The sequence below is a fragment of the Phalacrocorax carbo genome, chromosome 6, assembly GCF_963921805.1.
Source record: "Phalacrocorax carbo chromosome 6, bPhaCar2.1, whole genome shotgun sequence".
Taxonomy (NCBI): domain Eukaryota; kingdom Metazoa; phylum Chordata; class Aves; order Suliformes; family Phalacrocoracidae; genus Phalacrocorax; species Phalacrocorax carbo.
In genome coordinates this window covers 36,106,598-36,127,562 of record NC_087518.1, presented here as the reverse complement: position 1 = coordinate 36,127,562, position 20,965 = coordinate 36,106,598, and the positions used below count along the sequence as shown (strand labels likewise).

Here is a 20,965-nt window from a genome sequence, read left to right as displayed (position 1 = left end):
CCCAAATTGGAGAGGTTAAAGTTAGTCTTCTACATTCACGTTCAGGTTCTGCTGGACTCTTGAGTCCTCCTATAAAGAAAATGTCTCTCTGCAGCAGGCAGAAATTAATTCACTTCAAAAGTATACCTGAAGGTGGTACAATGTTTTTTTTTGGGGGGGGGGTTATGTTTTTGTTTTGGTTTGGTTGGATTTTTTGCTGAAACATTGTCAAACAATTAAAATGTTTCCTTCAGGGGTAGGGTAGAACACTTAAAGAAAAGCCTGAGTCACTACTGTCAAATCTTAAAGCTTCTCCATGTACGGCAACCTGTTTTCCTATACTGAACTGTAGCTGATAGCCAAACTGATTCAACCATTTTTCTTGGAGACGGTGAATGGAACCTCAAATTTCCATTCTCTTAAGGTATATTTTTTTCAAAAAGGGAAAGCTAAATGTCGTTAAAATAAAAATAAGCTGTTTCGCATACATATTAAATATTTTAATAAATATTTTATGACAGTCAGAGCCTGATTGTTCTGGAAAGTTTTAGCAGTTAACTGATAACTAACTCATTCCAGGATATCTTGGAAAAGGACAGTTTCCTCCACTTGCCCACTATTTACAAGATAGTAAATAGAGCTTGCATTCACAAGTTTCTCCTTTGAGTATGGGAAGTTTCCAGGGAGGCACGCTTTCTGTATTCGATGTGTAATATGCCCCGTTTTGGAAGAGTCTGCCATGCTGGGCAGGGCACAACCCACAGCTGTGTGAAACCAACCTGCAGTACTGAGGTTATTCGTGTGCATGGGCGGGAGGAGGTGGTGAGTAGGAAATCACAAACGAAGTTATATGGTGCATGCACCTTGTAAATGAATCAAGAGTCACAGAAAACACTAAGTCCTTAATCCCTTTGATCTGTGTGTTCTACTGTTTTTCTGAGTCCAAAGAACCTCCATTTAGTCAATATTTTAAAAAAAGGATTCACTGCAAAATAAGCATTATATACTGCATTTTGAAAAAAAAATATTTTTAAGAAATAATAAAAATAGCTATGTCTGGACTATTTTAAAGCATGTAAATATTGCTAAGTGTCTTAAAATACCGTAAAAATTGTTGCAGTTGTACCGTTGTGTATTACTTACAGCTTCTTCCTTTGATAAAGTAGATTAGTATGGATGGCACTATAAATTGCCATAAAACGCTTCCAGATCTCTTGGACCTTGTTTAAACAAACAGCTTTGTATAGCCCTGCTATAGCAACAGATATATAATGCTAGGCTTATGACAGCACCCCAGAGAGACAGCTCTGAATTTCTGCTGCGCTGTTTATTGCTTGGTGAAACATGCTCATGTTGCCAGGGACACTGGAGTGGGCTGGAATATCTCTGGAATTAACAACCTGGGTGAGTGACCTTTGTAGTTGCTTTCAGGTTCCTGCTGCAAATGAGGTGAAAGACTTAGAAAAGTACCAAGGCTGGGTTGTAAGGAGTAGAAGAGTTTGGTTTTGAAGGTAAAAAAAAAACCGACCCAAAAAACCACTTTCTGTTCTCACACTGTGCAAAATCATGAACCAGGGAGAGATGCTTGTGGAAAAGAGTGAAAAGTCCCTTTGTCTTCCCTCCTCAGATACTGTGGTCTGTACTAACTCTGTGTAATACAAGTGGTTGGTGTGCTCCCTGAGAGATGTGTTAGTGTCTTCTGTGGATAGGTTTAGCTTATTTTTAGAGGGCTCTAACCAGCATGTCATAATGTCACTTTCTCAGCCTTTCCTGTTAGGGCGGACCCAGTGACTCTTTGCAGGAGGTGAGGGTGCACAGTGCCAGGCAGCAGCTGTGAATACCTGAGCAGCTGTGGTGTCTGCACTCAGTCTTTAGGCAAAAGATTTCCTCTGCTCAGTGCAAAGTCACAGGGCAGTGGGTACAGGCAGTGGTGTGGCCATCTCTTGAAGTGAGCAGTGGCTGCTGCATCACCCAAAACAGCACAACTGCAGAGCCTGCCTCCTCCTCTTCATTATACTCACCTCTGAGACCTATGTTGAGCTGGAAACACTTATCCACCCATTACCTTACCCAGCAAGTCTCCCCAACAGTAGAAGAAATTACTTCTGACAGTCAGTCATCTCTGGCAGCAACAAACCATTTAAAAAAATCCTAACTAGCCATACTATGAAATATGATTTTAGTCAGAAATTGCATACAGGTGTTTGACTAAATCATGGCAGAATTGTGAAACTGCTGTAAATAGAGGCTGGGCCCATTCTAATTTTAAGGGATTTACAGTCAAAAGAATAATGTTACTTGAAGGCCCTGTCTGTTTAGAGGGTAGCTGATATTTCATAGTTCTCTTTTGTCTTCTGTGAGTTTGAAGCTATGCAAACAGTGACATTTGGTCCATGTTAACTGTGTCAGAACAAACAGAAGGATGTTCCTTGTGTGGGAGGCATAGTTGTTATCCCTGCTTCATAGGAATTATATTTACTCCTACTGATCCTGGAAAATTGATTCACGTAAGAGACCCAACTGGAGACTGGTTTACACTGTTTCAGAAACATTCAGGTTGTGCAATCAGAAGCTTTCTCAGGTATTGTATACTTAACAAAAGGAAAATAATACTGCAAGACCAGATTCTTTTGTTCTATATTTACTGGCCTTGAAATTAGGAAGATGTGATTTGCAGAGGCTTCCAGCTACAACTATAGGTGATGGTGGAAGTTGGCAGCAAATGCCAGTTAGCTATGTTCGTTCCAGCAGAGTTTTGCTTGCTGGTTTGTCCTCCCTTGAAGGTCACAAGCTCCCCAAAGGGTGGCAGTATGAACACGGTCTACTCTCCCCATGAGGTCACGTCTGTCGGTTTACAGTTTCTCCATTTGGTATGGAATAACAGAGTGTGCCTGACTAAGCTCATGTTACTTTGGAAAATGGAAAATCTGCAAGGGTGTGATAACATCTTGTATTGTCACCTAGGTAATAACTGTCTCTCATGATGGTAACTCATGAAGACCAGGGCATGCTTTGATTTATTTTCATTATGAACTCACAAGATCTTAAACATTTTGATTTCACAGAATCACAGAATGGTAGGGGTTGGAAGGGACCTCTGGAGATCATCTCATCCCACCCCCCTGCTTGAGCAGGCACACCTAGAGCAGGGGGCACAGGAACATGTCCAAGTGGGTTTTTAATGTCTCCAGGGAAGGAGACTCCACAACCTCTCTGGGTTAGTGCCTGCGTTCATAGATAGATACTTCAAGCAGAATTGCAACTTTTCTTTTACTTTAGTTCTCATCACTACCTGCTGTGATACAGGCTACTAATAACATTGCATATTTTACAGAGTAAATTTAATGCAACATTTGCAGTGAAATTAAATTACCTTTCATGCTAGTTTTGGTGTTGTAAATTGGAGTCTGGATCTTGCCAAGATTAGGTTGATTAGTTCTAATATCACAAGGAATGTGACTGCCAGTAAGACTCACCAGTTACTGCCTCTCTACATAAGCAAGTGTGGGTGATCTGTGCTCAACACATCATCAGTATCAAAGCAGATTGAACTGTGGGGTCAGTGATTAAATGGTTTCTATATTTGAGACTTGACTCAGGTGCTGGTAGCTGGAGGAGTATGAAAAATAGGAAGTTTAGACCTTTTTTTTTTTTGTAGTTTCGTTTTCTTTATGGGGTTGTGAGAATGGGTCTAGGTAGGTCAGGATCACCTACTCCAGATAACTAAGATTATGGTTGTGTAAAATGAGTTTAAAAAGAGAAAAGGCAGAAAGGTGGTGTGGGGAAAATGGAGAATAATATTTGGATAATTAGATGGGAATTAGTGGCATAGCAGAACAGAAGGTAACCATGTGTTTCAATACATCAGGAATTGCAGTGGAAAGATCACTTAAAATAAGATGTAAAATGACCATAAAACTTTATTTTTAAGTATATTCGATTGAAGAGTTATTATTATGCAATAAATTAAACCGGAAAGATGCTACATACCTGCCTGTTGAATACAAACTTAGTAAAAATACAGCTTATGTAATCCATATATAATTTGAAATATATCAGTTGTAAGACACGTTAACTTACAATATATTTACATAGCACAATAGCATCATGGAGCTGCACTCATTAACACTTCGCAGATTTTAAAAAGCCATTAATCAGTCTTGTCTGGGCATTTTCTTGTTATGCACAAAATTGTCAGTCATCCTTATTTTTCTTCTGAACTTGATAATCTTTCCCAACACTCAGCTTCTTAGTCTTGCACTTCTCCTACTAATCAGCAGTACTTTGGGATCTAAGACTTGGTTTAATATTCACAGTGTTGTTCAAACATAAATAGTATCCATATCCTGTCTTGACTCCATGGCATATGGGAGGAAAGGATTTTCCTCCCTGGGATTCTTTGGTATTTGTAAGTCTTGCCAGCATTTATCCTGCATTCTCTTGGCTGTGGAGCTGTTTGCATCTCCCTTGTATCCCTCCTCCCAAGGCAGGGTTTCTCCTTGCTGAGATCCAACCACCCTGAAGGATCTCTCCACAGGATATTTGACACAGAGTCTACTTGGCTCTTCACTGCCTCAAAAGCTTCATTTTGAAGTGTTGGTCTGCAGCTGGTTCAAAAGGTTCAGGTAGGCTTTGGATTTCAAAAATCTGGGATATGAATCCCTTTCCATGAGGATGTACACGGTTTTCTGGGCTTCATCAAAACTTGTGTGAGTTGGGTCTTTAGCCCTTTTGGCTGTTGCTTCCCTCATCCGATAGTCAATATTGATCTGGAAAGTGAAAAATAGATGCTATTGACATCTTAAAAATATATGCTTGTTCTGTAACTATCACTTTGTTTTGTCAATAAACAAATTTGCAGCCTTAGAACTCAGTGTCAGTTCAGTATCAGGACTGCAAAATGAGAGAATTTTAACACTTATATCTCAGTCATGCACAAAAAGTGATACTCCCTATAGAAATGCAGTTTCTTATGGAGTCAGAAGTAATACAACTCAGCAATGGAGTAAGCAGTGAAACAACCTCCAATTAAAACAATAGGAGAAATCTTGTGTAGAATGAGTCTCCAGTTTGAAATATGATCAACATACACCACTTTTAATTCTGCAGAATGTCCACGTATTTTAGAGGACAAGAAATAATCCACAGCACTGCTACTAGCAAAGCTCTCTCTAAGTGTCTGACTCCAAATACCAGCAGTAATTCAAACTGGCCTAACTCAGAGAACAGCAGCATGTGCTGAGCTGCTGGTGCCTCTGCTGAGCTGCTGTTAGCGGTGCTCCCAAGTACTGGCCTGTATCGTGTGACTCTGATAATATCACAGCTGAAGACAATAATGATGCAAATATGCTCATAAAAACATGCCACTGTGTCATCTTCCTATATAACTGAATGAATGTATGAGCATCTCAATGAAGCTACACTTCTATCTTCTGATTTTCCAAAATCCTTGTACTGTAACACTTAAACAGATTAACTTTGTACGTACCTGTTTAATAGCATTTGACTGAACAAACTCCTCATAAATCCTCTCTGCTTTGCCATGTAAGTGATCAGACTTAGTTTTCTTGTAATCCTCACAAGCCAACCAGAACTCAATGTTTTCCTCGCTGAACTCTGACTTCAGAAACTCCCGAAAGATGCCTTGGCCACCTAAAGCCAACACAAATACATCATCATTTATAGCATGATATTTGTAACCAGGGAGGATAAAATAAAAAACAGGAGTTGAAATCTCTTATAAAAATCTTCTCAAAATACACTGTTCTTCCCCTCTTCAACATACTACAGATGCTCTAATATTAAGGGTAAGGGGAGTCTTCCTAATAATGTTCAGTGTTTTTAGATCTAGACCCAGGGCACCAAAATACACCAATCCATTTAGGCAGGACTAGAATCTATTGTCTTAGGGTACAAGAGAAGAGGAAATTCCAAATTAAACTGATGCATTATGCACAGAACACTTACTGGAAGACTGATCAAAAAACACTGGATTGAGCTACTTGGGGTTTATTTGCTATACTGGAAGTAGAAAATGGAAGGGAAAAACCCAAACTTGGAAGCAAAGCTGAATACAGTAGCCATGTTACACTGAAGCTATAAATAACTGAAATGCAACTGGCTGTTCCCTGGCAGTGTTTGCAGAATGCCACAGCTTTGCCTATTTGATGAGATTAGATAAAATTTTGTCCTCAGAATAAGAATGAAGTCATACTGAAGTAATAGACTTACTTTGGCTGGCCAAGAGCTTTTCCAAAGACTGGGACCACTGCATTACTTCCTCTGCAGAAAGCCTAAGATGACAAGAAAAAGAAAACACTTTAAGCAAGAAACTGTGGTTTTATTTGCATGTTTAAAGGAGACAAATTTTATAATACTTTATTCTAGTATAGGAATATGTACCAGGTATTTATTAAACTTATGGCTGTCACATTATCTGAGACCCTGAAGGCAAGCCCACGCTAAGAAAAATAATCAGAGATGGAAAACCAAGGAATGTTATTCTGAAGTCTGTTCCCAGGCAGATGAGCTTTTACTGTAAATATGACCAAAAAATTTTGTATGTGTACTACTGTTTCCATATTCCTGAAATAAGAATGGTAATACCCCTGTTCTTCACTTAAGTGTAAAGCATCATTTCTTGTAAATCTTTAGAGAATGCATACAGTGTTCATCTGAGGAAAATAGATTTAACTGAGGTGTCTTTTCCTTCACTGTTTGATGCAAATATGTAGGCGTCACTAAGAAAAAACTCTTAACTCCATGAATAGTTTCTACTTCCTAATGTTCAGCTGTTCTGTACTTTGGAAATTCTAGGCATTATTATAATATTTATTGTTCTAGAGTAGTTTAGAAATTAATAAAATAGCTTCCTATATAGTAATCTGGCTGTACTTAGATTTTGTTATAGCTTAGTTTATCTCAGTACTTACATGACATTTCTGGAGTTAGAAGTCTTGATCCCAGATTCGATATGTGGTACCATACACTTCAAATAACTTTTGAGATCTGCGCCACTGAAACCAATGAAAAGACATTTTTGTAATCCAATAAAATTGCAGTTGCATTTCAATTCTACTTAAATCTCTGAAAACATTTCAGCAGAGGCTGACAGCTCCATCCTATGACTGAAGTCTGGGAAGCTACCTATCCAAGTACCTTTTTTCAAAAGAGTAAGGGGCTCCCAGTGTATCTAAAATCTACTCCTGATTACTTAAAAGAATCAATTCATTGGTATGCCTCAGCCCAAGCCATTTTTAATGCTATAGTCCTGGGCTCTGAGCAGGCTTTCCAGTCATTTAGCCCAAACCATTGTGCTAATTCTTAATCTCCAAGATTCTAGTGTTATTTTCCCTTCTAATACACTATAGTTTATACTAAGATGTATATACTTACAAAGCCTTTTGCTTCTTTTTATGGATTTTGCCTTCTGCAAGCTTGCAGTCTTCTTTTCCGTTTAATTCAGTCATGTTGTTGTGGGGGAAAAAGAATCCTGGCATTTTATTTAACTTTAATGTGAAGCGACGTTTGCAACGATAATCCTCCAAGCACCAAATGTCAGTTCACTGACTCTGCTACTGCCTTTTATTGACGCAGGCGGCCCTGCTAGTTGGTGTGAACTGATCTGTTTATCATGTATCCTCACCACAAACTGTGGAAGTTCCCTTTTTTCAGTGCACAGTGACGTGAACCTTTTGAGAAAGAAAACAGACAGCGGCGTCTCGTGGTTGAGGTTAAACCGGATTAGACTGAATTACTTTGGGTTTGTTTTGTGTTTCTGTGTATGTCTGTGTTACCAAAAAAAAAAAAAATCCCCTCTAGAACTTTGAATTCTTGTGCCTTTCTGATTGGTACTTTCAAATCAGAAGTACTTCTTGGTTTTGTTAAATGGGGTGCAAATATTGCTGTTTTATCTTGACAAAATTCACCTGCTACATGCCTGTGTTCTGCAATTTCATACTTTCCATTGAGCCCATCAAATCAATTGTAAAATTATTTTTAAAAAAAGACTTTAAAATATGCTAGCACCATATGCAACAAGTTATTTACAAGTTACCAGTTGCCCTTCAAACTAGAGTACTATGTTAGATAGAGGAATCTGATTTGTTTAGACACATTTGCTGTGAAAATGCTTAAAAGTTATTTTCACAGGAAAGGGTTTTGAAGCAGCAAAACCTTAATTAATTTGGCTTAATCTTTCCAAGTCAGATTATTTGGAAGCATGCTGCCATATTTCAAGAATGACTCCATATTTTTAAGCGATTTGGCACATTTAAAGATTGATTTAGGTTTAAAGAGCCCTTATTTGTAAAGACAAAGTGAACATTAAAATGTGTTTGAGGGAGTTTTATGTTCTGTGTATATACTTGAGTTCCACTGCAAGAAGAAACCATGGATACAAAGCAAGATGAAGAATCAGTTGTTACCCTTTTTAATCCGAGTTGATGATTTAGAGGTTTAAGTACTTAATCTGGTCCCTGGGCAGCCTAGATCTGCTTGTTGGATTTTTTCTGGGAAGTTTCAAGATTTTGTTTTATTGAATAATGCATACAACTTTTGCTAACTTATAAATAACTCATGAATGATTTTTGCAGGGCTGCATGTGATTATGGTAACTGAGAACTTGCTCACATATCTACAGTTTCATAGTGGACTGTGGTACAAACGACTCAGGGAGACTGAAAGCTGCCTGCAGACAGATGTGCATGCAAGGACAGACAGTCTGCATCAGGGTGGTTTTAACCACAGGAGGCTACTGATGTTCTGAATATTAGCAGTGACATAAATGTGTCTGCATACTGCAGGAAGCACTTATCTCCACACTATCAGGTAAACACTGACCTTTGTAAGGTAGAGGTATTTACTTAACTGCTCTTAACTCCCCTGTACAAGGCTAAGATGGAAGGAAGAGATGTTATCAGTACCATATTTGTTTTCATATCTAGCAACCTGATTTTTGACATACAGCCCCTTCAGTCTCTCATTGTATTTCTTCAGTTAGTAGCTGTCCTTAATGAATTACTGGAAGGCTTATAGAGATCATGGAATCAGTAAAGTTGGAAAAACCCTCTAAGATCATTAAGTCCAACTGTCAACCCAACACCCCCATGCTTCCTAAACCATGTCCTGAAGTGCCATGTCTACCTGTTTTTTGAACACCTCCAGGGATGGTGACTCTACCACCTGTCTGGGCAGTCTGTTTCAATGCCTCACCACTCTTTCATGAAAGAAATTGTTCCTAATACCCAATCTAAACTTCCCTGACACAACTTGAGGCCATTTCCTCTCATCCTATCACTAGTAACTTGGGAGAAGAGACCAACCCCCACCTCACTACAGCCTCCTTTCAGGTAGTTGTAGAGAGCGATAAGGTCTCCCCTCAGCCTCCATTTCTCCAGACTAAACAACCCCAGCTCCTTCAGCCATTCCTCATAAGTCCTGCTCTCCAGATCCTTCAGCAGTTTTGTTGCCCTTCTCTGGACACACTCCAGCAGCTCAATGTCCTTCCTGTAGTGAGGGGCCCAAAGCTGAACACAGTGTTCAAGGTGCGGCCTCACCAGTGCCAAGTATAGGGGTACAATCACTGTCCTGCTCCTGCGGGCCACACTATTCCTGATACAAGCCAGGATGCTGTTGGCCTTCTTGGCCACCTGGGCACACTGCTGGCTCATGTTCAGCCAGCTGTCAACCAACACCCCCAGGTCCTTTTCCTCCAGGCAGCTCTCCAGCCACTCCTCCCCAAGCCTGCAGCATTGCATGGGGTTGTTTTGACCAAAGTGCAGGACCCAGCACTTGGCCTTGTTAAACTTCATACAACTGACATTGGCCCATTGATACAGCCTGTCCAGATCCCTCTGCAGAGCCTTCCTACCCTCAAGCAGATTGACACTCCCTCCCAAAATGGTGTCATCTGCAAACTTACTGAGGGCACACTGGAACCCCTCATTGATAAAGATATTAAACAAGACTGGCCCCAAAACTTGAGCCCTGGGGAGCACACTGCTTGTGACTTGTCGCCAACTGGATTTAGCTCTGTTCACCACAACTCTCTGGGCCCAGCTATCCAGCCAGGTTTTAACCCAGTGACACATCCAGATGCTGATCCAAACTCTTCTCAGAAGGGTGCAATAAAAAGGTAAAAGGCAATAGATGTAAGTTGCATCAAGGGAAAATCCCTATTGCCTACCACATCTCTGAACTTTTTAGCCTCAGGCTAAAAACAAGGCAATGCCTTGAACTTATGATTACAGGCAGGTTATAAGTAAGCCACCAGTTAGGTTCTGTGAGTCTAAGCGGGACTAGATAGAGTTGCTCCCCTGAAGAACAGGAAGGTTTGTTTCTTTGTGCCTATTAACAATGCAGGACTGTTGACAGTTTGTTTACCAGGTGAGGAGTGTCTGTTCTCCATTTAAGATGAAGTTACTATCTTTACCTTTGGGGTTTGTTAAACATATCAATGCATGTTCCATGTGTTTCTTCAGACCTTTCCCTAGAAAGGGATTATCACATGCTACTATGCGGACTTTGTACTGCACCTTCTTGCAATAAATATTCTCCTGAGTAAATAAGGAATAAGGAATAAAATTCTTATCACTTACATGCAGGTAATGCTGCTGTCACACAATATTTGAATTGTTTTCCAGGTATTTTATTTGGTAGAGAAGATCAGTTATATTGGTATTAGACAACAGTGAGTTTGTAGGATGAAATAGACTCATTTCACTGTGAGCTTTGGCCTCACTGTCTTAAGGAATTCTGAAATGATGAAATGAAGCCTCTGCAGGGGCCACAAGCTTGTTTTCTGGCACATTGAATGAATTACTTTGGCTTGTTTCTGACAAACTTCTGTGAGTCTGAAGTGTTTTCCAGCCCCATCTCTATTCCACTTTTGACATTCTTGTTGTAACATCAATTGGAGGTGATGTTATTTTTCTTGATAATGTTGCTCTGAGTGTGCTCAGGGATATTTTAATAGTAACAGACACCAACAGAAATAAATGCAGGGTTTGGTTTTATTTTCTGGCTGTATTTGCTACAGGTTGGAGGAAGTTTGGAATAGGTGGGAGTTAAAGTACATTCAAGAAAAATGCCTATTTGTGGAAAGATTGTATGTAGCCCCTTGGAAGATTATTACCCCACTTGGCTCTGGGTTGGGTAGTAGCCTTTGCTTTTGGTGTCCTGGTGCTGCTGGACTTGAAGGCAGTCAAAATTCTGTAAAGGAGAAAAAAGTTGTGGTTACCAAGCAGACCACCTGAGATTAGTTGGTGTTCTTACGTTCTGCTGTTCTCATCTTCTGAATTTATAATGCATTTAACATACTGATGTTATGTCCTGACCCTCTAAGCTGTCATCTGAGAGTCCTCTCCAGTCTTCCAAATCAGTAAGCCCCAGCCTCTGGACTACTACTGCTGCTCTTTATCCCTGTGCAAAGAAGATCCATGCTGCCTCTATGGTTTGCTCTAAACCAGCTCTATTTTTCAACTTGTGTAAAGGCTTATGTAACACTGGCAAAGATAGAAATAAGACTGGGAGTTATGAGTATCTGATTTGGAGAAGGGATGAACAATGTGTATCTAGGAAGAAGTATGGGATCTAGACTTCTAGCTTAGGGGTTATAGGAGGTGTAAAGACAACGTAAAGCAAAAATATCCTCATGTTCTCCTGTAAGCCTTGCTCAAAAAGCCCTACTGCATTCAGTAGCAGATATCTCAACATTGGAGTTTGATTATTATTCACATTTCATTTTTTTCCCTCCACTGTGACTGTGAACAATTACTTTCTTCCTCTGAGTAACTCTGATCTTCAAGGCATCCTTTTTTCTCAATTATGTCCTGACCCAGTGGAAAGCTTTTCACATAACTTCTGTCTTCCTAATTTGCTGGGGGTTTTTTCAGTTTCACCATGAGACGGTTGGTAACAGACCTGCCCCTTTCATCTCCCACCACCGTAATCTACATATATAATACTTTGCTCTATTTAATGCAGAGCATGATGGCTAATTACTGTTTAAAATACTTTCTTCTATTATTATCATTACAGGAAATTGAAAAAAGTATATTTTGAGCCTTACAGTTATAGGGCTTATTAGATATAGAACCCTTTTTGTCCTAAGGTTGGCATCACCTCATCTGACTCTTTCCAATAAAAGGACAGAGGAGTATTTCTTGCAGCAACAGTAGCCCAGCTGGCTATCACCAGCTGTTCTTTACCATTTTCCAGATCTCTTGTAGGTTTGTGATGAGTAATTCATCTAACTTCTTAATGTGCACAGAAGAAACTTGCACATACTTCCTAGTATTCAACCTGTTTCCATGCATTGTTTCCCATTCTTTCTGTCTACCACTTGGTAGAGTGCAAGAGAGAAAAAGTGTGAGAGAATTTCCAAGATTACAACACTGGACAAGTTTAGTAAAGCAAAGAGGATTAAAAAGTTCCATGAACTCTAAGTCCCACTCGCTGGTGTAAACCATTTCAAGCTTCTCCTTCTGACTTCTGCTTTCAGGTTTCATTTTGGTGACTCTTGACTGGCCTCGCCCTCATCCATTCTCGATTTCAGCCCAGTTTTCTTTCTGAATGTTACATTTTGGCTTAGGCAGGCTGTTAGCTTCCATGTATGGAAAATTTTTAGCTTTACTGTAAAACTTTACAGATTTTAACTTCTTGCCTATTCATCATACACTTCTCTGGAGCTAGCTGGCCAAATCTGTGCTGGGCTGGAGGGCGGAGCTCGAGTGCCCAGTCAAGCAATGCAGCCCCATTGCAGAATATCCTCTTGCTGGTCGCGTAGCTGAGCTTTAACTTAACTTTGAAAACAAGTGATTTCTTTGAAATGCTTCTGTCTTTTACATGACCTAAAGAGGTAAACTACTGATAATCCATCTCTTAAGTAAGCATAATTGGCGCTTAAAGGAAATAGAAACTAGTTTCTATTTGAGAGGAAACAGTGTTTGTTTTCCAAAAAAAGGGGGTGGAGTGCTTTTGAGTGGCACGGATAATAATTTGGAATATTAAAGTTTTCTCTATTATGATGTAGGTGGTCTGTAATGGAGTGATGGCATCCATTATGAATTTTCTTTTAGATCTAATTTCTAACACAAGCAGGTGTTTTCTGGAATGACATACTGTAGCCACTGAGATTAAAATCTTGCTACTGGTTTTAGTGGCCTCATTCTTGGTGTTGGACAGATTTGATTGAGAATTGGATTTTTTTGAGAGATATTTCTTTGGTTTGAACTTTCGGATGGTCCCAATGTTAGCTTTTATTCCTAATTAATTCAATGGTAGTTTTATTTTTGCAACCAGTAAGGCCTAAGCAGAACTGAATAACATCAGACTTCTCAAAATACAAGAGGACTTTCATGTTTGAAAAGTATCTGATGTCTAATGCCAACCTAGAGCAAGGGATGCCACAAGTCAACTTTGGGTAATGATCTTCCACTTGAAAAAGTCTTGTTGCATTTGTTCTGTGGGCAGCATAAAATGAGTAAAAGACATACTTAGCTCAGTGTTTCAGTTTATGTATGGACAGAGCCAGAGACTTCACTCCGGAGGACAAGTGACCAAAGTTTCCTGAATTCCATTTTAACTCGTTCACTTCCTCAGTATAAAATGCTTTCACAGAAACACTCCTGCAAACTGCCAGTTGTGTCCAAAATTGCCCTGTCTACTTCTGAAGTATTTGCAGAATACTTTTAGGGGATTTTTTAGGGGTTCCCCTCACTTCTGTAGAGGACCTTGTGAAGTTATTTTTTTACCATGACATTGAAGGGGAGACCTGGCAGGAGCTCTTGAACTCACTGTGGGGAGCCTACAAGTGAAGTGTTCCCTGTTTTTATGGATCCTATGGAGATTAAAATATAGCCCATTCCCTGCATCCATTCTGGTATGAGTACTAGCTCTGTAAACCGATTATGACAGGTTTTTCCTTTGTCTCAACCTCTAAATATTTCCATAAGCACTGAGCTCTTATCTTGTGTGACTTCAGTCATGTTACTAACTTCTCTGGCTACTTCATGTGGCTGTTGTGAGTCACCATTAGCTATTGGAAGTCTCCAATAAAAAGCATTTCTGAATAGAAGTTGTTCTTACAGTTACTATTTTCTCTATGATATCTTTTCAAACTTTTATCTTTACAGAAAAATATTAACAATATTTTAAGTGTTGTTAGCATTAAAAATCATGTTTATACTATAGAGTCAGTGCAAGGAATTATATACATTTCTGCCTCATACTGAAGCACATTTCACTTTGTGACATGCATACCCAGTAACTCTTCTTTTTCTTATGACCGTTTCTTAATTAGAGTGTAATAAGCTTATATGATTTATCAGAAATCAGATCATTTTCATTCTGGGGTTTTCCATCCGAAATAAATTAACTGTTTTATTTCTGTGAAATCAGGGTGCTTTTGGTTCTCAGCCATACTGACTGACACATGGATTAAAAAAAAAGAGAGAAAAAAATGTGCACTACTGTGACTTTTGGGTGCTGATGGTGATGCTTCCTGTGTCTGATGTTCGGTAGCGCAGGAAACGTGTTCATCACGCACCATCTGGGAAACACACACATTTCTGATTACCTACTCACATTTTTATGCAGTCGCACACTGATGCACTACACCAGTGCATTTTCTTGTGTGTGATTAAGCAAAATAATGTGAGAACAGGGCCTGAGGTACTGGGGTGTGAAGCAGGGTTTGAGTGTTTTCACTGTGAACCTGGAAATGTGATATGTGAGCACAATACAAGTCTAACTTTTGAAATTCGCAGGCTTCAGTTTCACCTGAATCTGAATGGAGAAAATTCAAATGCTTTTTCCCTTTTACTGTTTTAATAGATGGTAAAATTCTGTATCCTTCACTTTTAGAATAACAAACAGTTTGATTGAACACAGACAACAAGCTAAAACTCTTTGTTTCCATTTTGAGAAATTTTTTTAGCCACTTTTAAACAGAAAATATATTACCTAAGCATTAAGTGGAGTTATGCTGATAAAGACTTTTCTAGAGAATTACAAACAGTTTCAAGTGTCTATTTTATACTTGGTGTTACACACTTCCTAGCTGAATTATCACATCAGTGCAGGCTCAGATACATCTTTCACTTTGACCGAAAAAAATCTTCACAGGGATGGATTCATCCAAAGATTGCCTTATTTATGGGAAGCCACTCCAGATGCAATAAGGGTTTGTCCTGACACTCAGGAAAACAAGCAGATATATCAGGAGACTATCTTGGCTAAGCAGGGATCTCACGACATTGCTCAGATTCAAAGAAGTAGTGTACAAGGAGACATTGTCCAGGTGTATAGGAATGGCTGTTGGAAAACATCCTTACAGGGGGGTTATCAAGAAGATGAAATCAGGCTCTCATGATAGTGTGTGGGAGGAGGATGAGAGACAATGGGTGCAAGTTGGCATAAAAGTAGTTCATGGATATACAGAAAACGTTTTCCCCCCTTAAGGGCAGTCAAGCAGTGCAGCAGGCTGTGTGGGGGGTGGGCCATTTCCACCCTTGAAGATTTTCCAGACCAGGCTGGATAAAGCCTTGAGCAACCTGGTCTAAGCTCATAGCTGATCGTACTTAGAACAGGGGGTTGGACTAGGAACCTCCTGAGTTCCTTTCCAACCTGATTTATCCCAAGATACTAGCTACAATGAATGAATGAAAGACACACTATAGAAGTCGAATTAATTTAGAATAGTCCTACTCAGGAAAGAATGGTAATTGTAGAAATTAATACAAGTTTCCAACTTGACTTTTTTGAATGAGAACTGCATACTGAAAGTGCATCATTCAAATTACCATTTCCTCTATCTCCCTCTGAAAATACTTGCCTAGAATGTAGGTGAAGTAGCAGAAAGTCACTTCAAGAAATGGGCAAATGAAGATAGCTACATAATCTCAATGTAAATATTTAAAAATTTAAAAGCTATATGTTTTCTCTAATGTCCTCTTAGAACTGGTTCTGCTTGTGATGAACCAGGGAAGGGAGTTTAGTTCTGTTTCCTGTCATTTACTTTGAATCTCACCTGCTGTCTACTTTGAATTATCAGGTATTAGAATGTGTGCAACAGAAAGACTTGAATGTCTTCATACTTGCTGTTTTATGTGGGAACTTTGCACTTTACAAGCTGTACCACAAGGACAGACCCCATCCATCCTATTAGCCTTCATCTACTGCCCTTCCATACGCTTTGCACCTGACATATCCTGACAGTACAGATGAAACTTTGATTTTTCCTGATGCTCAGGAAGGTTATTTCCTGCCAACCATGCTGCCTCCTTCAATCCATTTAACCTCTAAGGCAAAGCCAGTCCTGCTGCTGATCACACAGTGTAACAAAAATTTCAGTGCAAAACTGCAACAACTGCAACCAAAAACTGCAGTGCCTTACGAGTTTGCACACTCACCCCTGCAGAGCTTGGGCTAGCTGGGAAAGAGCTGAAAAGCTACTGGTATTTTAGCAGTTGCTGCTGCATGCATGGGAGCTGCAAAGGAAGCACTGTGAAAGGGGGGAGGATGAAACAAGGAGAGGGATCTGAGGATTTGGAGAGTCTCCAGATGCTTGAAGAAGATGAAGATGACCCTGGACAATGAAAATACTAGGAAGTTCTAATTTAGTCTGGTGAAGGGCTTTGACTTGCTAGCAGGGTGATTAGTGTCAGTTTAGTTTAATGAGGAAGAAGCCTGTAATAAATCATATCCAGAGAGTATTGGTCAATGGGTCAATGTCCACATGGAGATCGGTGATGAGTGGTATCCCTCAGGGGTCTGTGTTGGGAACAGTACTATTTAATACCTTCATCAGTGACATAGACGGTGGGATCAAGTGCACCCGCAGCAAATCTGAAGATGAGACCAAGCTGAGTGGTGCAGTTGCCATGCCTGAGGGACAAGATGCCATCCAGAGGGACCTGCACAAGCTCGAGAAGCAGGCTTGTGTGAACTTCATCATGTTCAACAAGGCCAAGTGCAGGGTCACACACCTGCATCAGGACACCCCCCCAATATCAATACAGGGTGGGGGATGAAGGGATTGAGAACAGCCCTGCTGAGAAGGACTTGGGGGTACTGATGGATGAAAAGCTGGACATGAGCCAGCAATGCACATTTGCAGCCCAGAAGGCCAACCATATCCTAGTATCCTGGGCTGCATGAAAAGAAGTGTGGCCAACAGGTTGAGGGAGGTGATTCTGCCCCTCTACTCAGCTCTGGTGAGACCCCATCTGGAGTCCTGCATCCAGCTTTGGGGTCCTCATCACAGGAAAGACATGGACCTGTTGGAGCATGTCTAGAAGAGGGCCATAAAAATGATCTGAGGGCTGGAGCACCTCTCCTATGAGGCTGAAAGAGTTGGGGTTTTTCAGCCTGGAGAAGAGAAGGCTCCAGTGAGATCTTATTGCAGTCTTTCTATTCTTCAAGAGGGCTTATAAGAAAGACAGGGACAGACTTTTTAGCAAGGCCTGTTGCGATAGGACAAGGGGTAATGGTTTTAAACTGAAAGAGAGCAGATTTAGGCTAGATATAAGGAGGAAATTTTCTATGATGAGGGTGATGAAACACTGGCACAGGCTGCCCAGAGAGGTGGCAGATGCCCCATGCCTGGAAACATTCAAGGTCAGGCTGGACAGGGCTCTGAGCAACCTGATCTAATTAAAGATGTCCCTGCTCATTGCAGGGGGGTTGGACTAGATGACCTTTAAAGATCCCTTCCAACCCAAACTATTCTCTGATTCTATGAAATGTCTTTGCTAGAATGGCTGCTACTTGTGAACTACTGGCACCTCTGTGCTTTTGGGGAAATCCAGCTACCAGTGGTTAGTGGTCATTCCTGGGAAGAATGTGGTCAAAGGCATTATTACAATGCAAGTCTACTATGTTTCTTTGAAAACTGAACTCCTCTTTGATGATACGCTTTTTAGTTAAAACAAGTTATTTGTAACAAACAGTGGTTTTATGTTTGACAAGACGTATATTCCTGAATGTATTCCGCCCATGTTACCAGTGCCTGTGCTTGGCACCTGTTCAGGCATGCATGATTCAGGGTGCCAGTCTGAATGCTTAGCAAAGTCTTCAGGGCATGAGTCTGATTAAGAACAGCCTAAGCCTTCAGATATCTTCTCGTTGCAGAGTTAGGAACAGAGCTTACGTAGGTGCCATGGTTCTACTAAAATGTGTATCTGCCTCTTTGGGTCCCTAAGTATCTGGCTCCTCTCTAAAATGGATGGGAAGTTACTCTAATTCACATCTAAATTACAGGACATAGAAAGATGGGCCCTTGTCATTCAAAACCAATGTTCAGTTCCTTACTAATTCTCTATCTGGAAGTCTGCAGATGTCGGCTGATATGAACACTGAATATAGCCTTTGTTGAAAAGAGGAGTTGTCGTACCTCAGAATGGATTTTCCTAATAAGTATCATTATTAAAACACAAAGTAACTACCATCCCCTACCACTTCCCCACCAGTGATTAAAACTAATTATTTCAGCCTGGTTTCTGTGGCTTCCATAGATGATTAAAACTGCCATTTCTGCAATGTGGGCTATATGCTGTCAGGTCTGGAATTCCCCATCAACTGTGTGCTGTACATGTCTACTGCAGTACTGTAAACCAGGTGAGTTTTAATATATGTGACCATTTCCCTTTAATTTTGAAATGAATTTGAAGATGAACAGAAGAAAATTCAGTGTGCAAACCAAGATAACCAAATCTGGAGGGAAGGTTTCATATGAGCAGCAGGAAACGGAACTCGCTGAGTTTCATGACAATAACAGTTTTGCTATTAACTGCTGAGCTTTTTTGTGGTGCTTTAAGTTACTCTGAAAGCAGTCATCAAAGCTTCATGTATGGTCTAACCTTGACCTGAGAAATGGGGCCTGGAAACAACTCGCTTATAAAGATAGCTTTTCTTTTGGTTGGTACTGCCTGGGCAGTGTAAAAGAAGCAAAAAAGACTTTTTAATCTTTTCTCTCTTAAAAGTGTAAGATATTTCTAAACACATGTGTGGATATGTACATGTCTATATAACTTTACATTACCTCTAATATCCCTTTAAATGTAATAGTAGAATGGCTCTTTTCTTTCCACACATGATATATAACATCAGAATGTTTGCAGCAGGTCTGATGAAAACATAGCTGTTGGGAAATGTTTGTAGACCTTTACATGTGTTTTATTACTGGTGTTACTTAAATCAGCTTTGCAACTTCCAAGTCCACTCAAACACAGTTTATGCTTGGTTTTCATTTAAACCTTGGCTGTCATCTTTAACACTCAGGCAATATACTGGAACATGCTGTATTCCGTGACACAGAAGCACTGGACCATTGGTGTTACAACTAGAAAATAAGAGTAACATGGTAGATTATTATTCTGTACAGTAGTATGGGTCTGATTTATAGAATTGTTTAGGATCTGATAACACCCTTCAGTTTATTATAAAACTCAGTTAATGTAGGAATTTCCACATTAAATGAAGGAAATGGAAGATGACAAATTTTTCAGGTATGATTTTGTCATTTTTTCGTGTTTATTAATGTCCTTGAAATCCTAGCACTTGCTGTATTTGTTTTTCTGAAAACTTCTGAATAGCCCCTCCACCTATTTACTTTTATTGAAAAAATCAATCCAGGTAATGCAGTTTGAATTAAAGTCAGTGGAGCTAGACTGATCGATGCAAACAATCTCCCCCTTAATTGTAATGGTAAAAGACACTTCCCTTGAGCTTGGAAGCTTTTTGTTTCTTTTTAGTTGTCACTTCCTTCCTCTTATTGCTGTTATTCAGAAGGAGGAGACTTGGTAATGAATTTATAGTGGTGGGGTTTTTTGGCTCTGTTAAAAGGCAAAAGAATGTGGAGGAAAGGTGTGCTGGACATTTGAATATAAAGGCTGGAACCTAAGGACCAAGTAAAGACGATAGGTCAGCAAATAATAAAGCTAACTTCTAAGTTGAATAATAAATAACAGTCTTTACCTACACCAGAAGGGCACAGATAAGTAGTGGAAGATTATTGATTAGCTTTCTCCTACCACTGGAAAATGGCAGGATTCTTCCTACTTTGTGGTTGCCTTCTTCTAGTGAATTACCATGTCATGCCACTTACTTTTCAGATGTTTATTGTTATGAAGAATTTTTTCATGGATTCTTCGCCATGGGAAGGTTTTCCTTGTAATAATTTTGCTTGGTTACATTTGGCTGAGGAACTTGAATGTGGCAGACTTCCTCTCACATAAAAAAATATTGCTGCCTTGAAAATGACAAAATAAGGATGTCTTATTACTGCTGGGGGAAAAAAAAGTGTTATCTGACATTCTGCTCAACACGGCCACTCTAAATTTGACCATCAAGGATGGTGTAATCAGAATACACTAACAGAATGTTACAACGAACCTAGATGAATATTTAATACATGCTTACCGTATTCTCATGTGTCTTGCAAATCAACCTCTGAAGTTCAGGTCATAATAAGAGAGACACCTAAAAACATTTACTTACGTCATTTGAAGTTCAGAATACTGTTTGCATATTGTCACCCTCTTTCTTTTTGATCCCTCTTACGTTCATTGAACAACCAGCACTACTTTCACTTGTCATCTGGTTTAGTCTCACTGTGTGTTGCTATGGAACATTCCAAATATTAGGGAGCTGCAGTATAACAAAGCCCAAGGCTCCATGTGGTTTCCAGTCACAGATCAAAACAATTGGAAAAATATAATCTCTGAACCCAAGAGACTATCACAGACCTCAAAACATTACAACACATGGAATATATGGTTTACAAAACTTATGGTTTTACTGTTGAACGAGGATGTTGTTTACCTGAGCTATCAGTTGACAGGCTTGGTTCAAGACCAGACGTTTTCAGATTAGTCTGCTATTTCTGCAGATGTCATTTCTGTGAATTTTACTTTCTTGCTTTCACTGAATTATACTCACACCTATTTCCTTTTTGTCTAACTTTTGTTATACCTTGGTATTCATA

The 20,965-nt window shown here is 39.7% G+C and overlaps 1 protein-coding gene across 1 annotated transcript; it reads right to left on the bottom strand.

Moving 5' to 3' along the window:
• Positions 1-3,885: 3,885 nt before the first annotated feature.
• Positions 3,886-7,607, bottom strand: RGS1 (regulator of G protein signaling 1). The gene is made up of 5 exons (XM_009507897.2): positions 7,375-7,607; positions 6,912-6,995; positions 6,211-6,272; positions 5,468-5,631; positions 3,886-4,748 (listed from the first exon to the last, which is right to left on the bottom strand). Exons 1-5 carry the CDS (start codon positions 7,476-7,478, stop codon positions 4,563-4,565), a joined length of 600 nt encoding a protein of 199 aa, XP_009506192.1. The 5' UTR covers positions 7,479-7,607; the 3' UTR covers positions 3,886-4,562.
• Between the last annotated feature and the right edge of the window lie 13,358 nt (positions 7,608-20,965).

Excerpts from the sequence above, each read along its gene's own strand:
- RGS1 (XM_009507897.2), bottom strand. The coding sequence starts at position 7,478 with ATGCCAGGATTCTTTTTCCCCCACAACAACATGACTGAATTAAACGGA. Across the intron at positions 6,273-6,911 it reads TCTAACTCCAGAAATGTCAT|GCTTTCTGCAGAGGAAGTAA; the intron begins GTAAGTACTGAG and ends TTGTCATCTTAG. Across the intron at positions 5,632-6,210 it reads AAAGCTCTTGGCCAGCCAAA|GTGGCCAAGGCATCTTTCGG; the intron begins GTAAGTCTATTA and ends TGTTGGCTTTAG.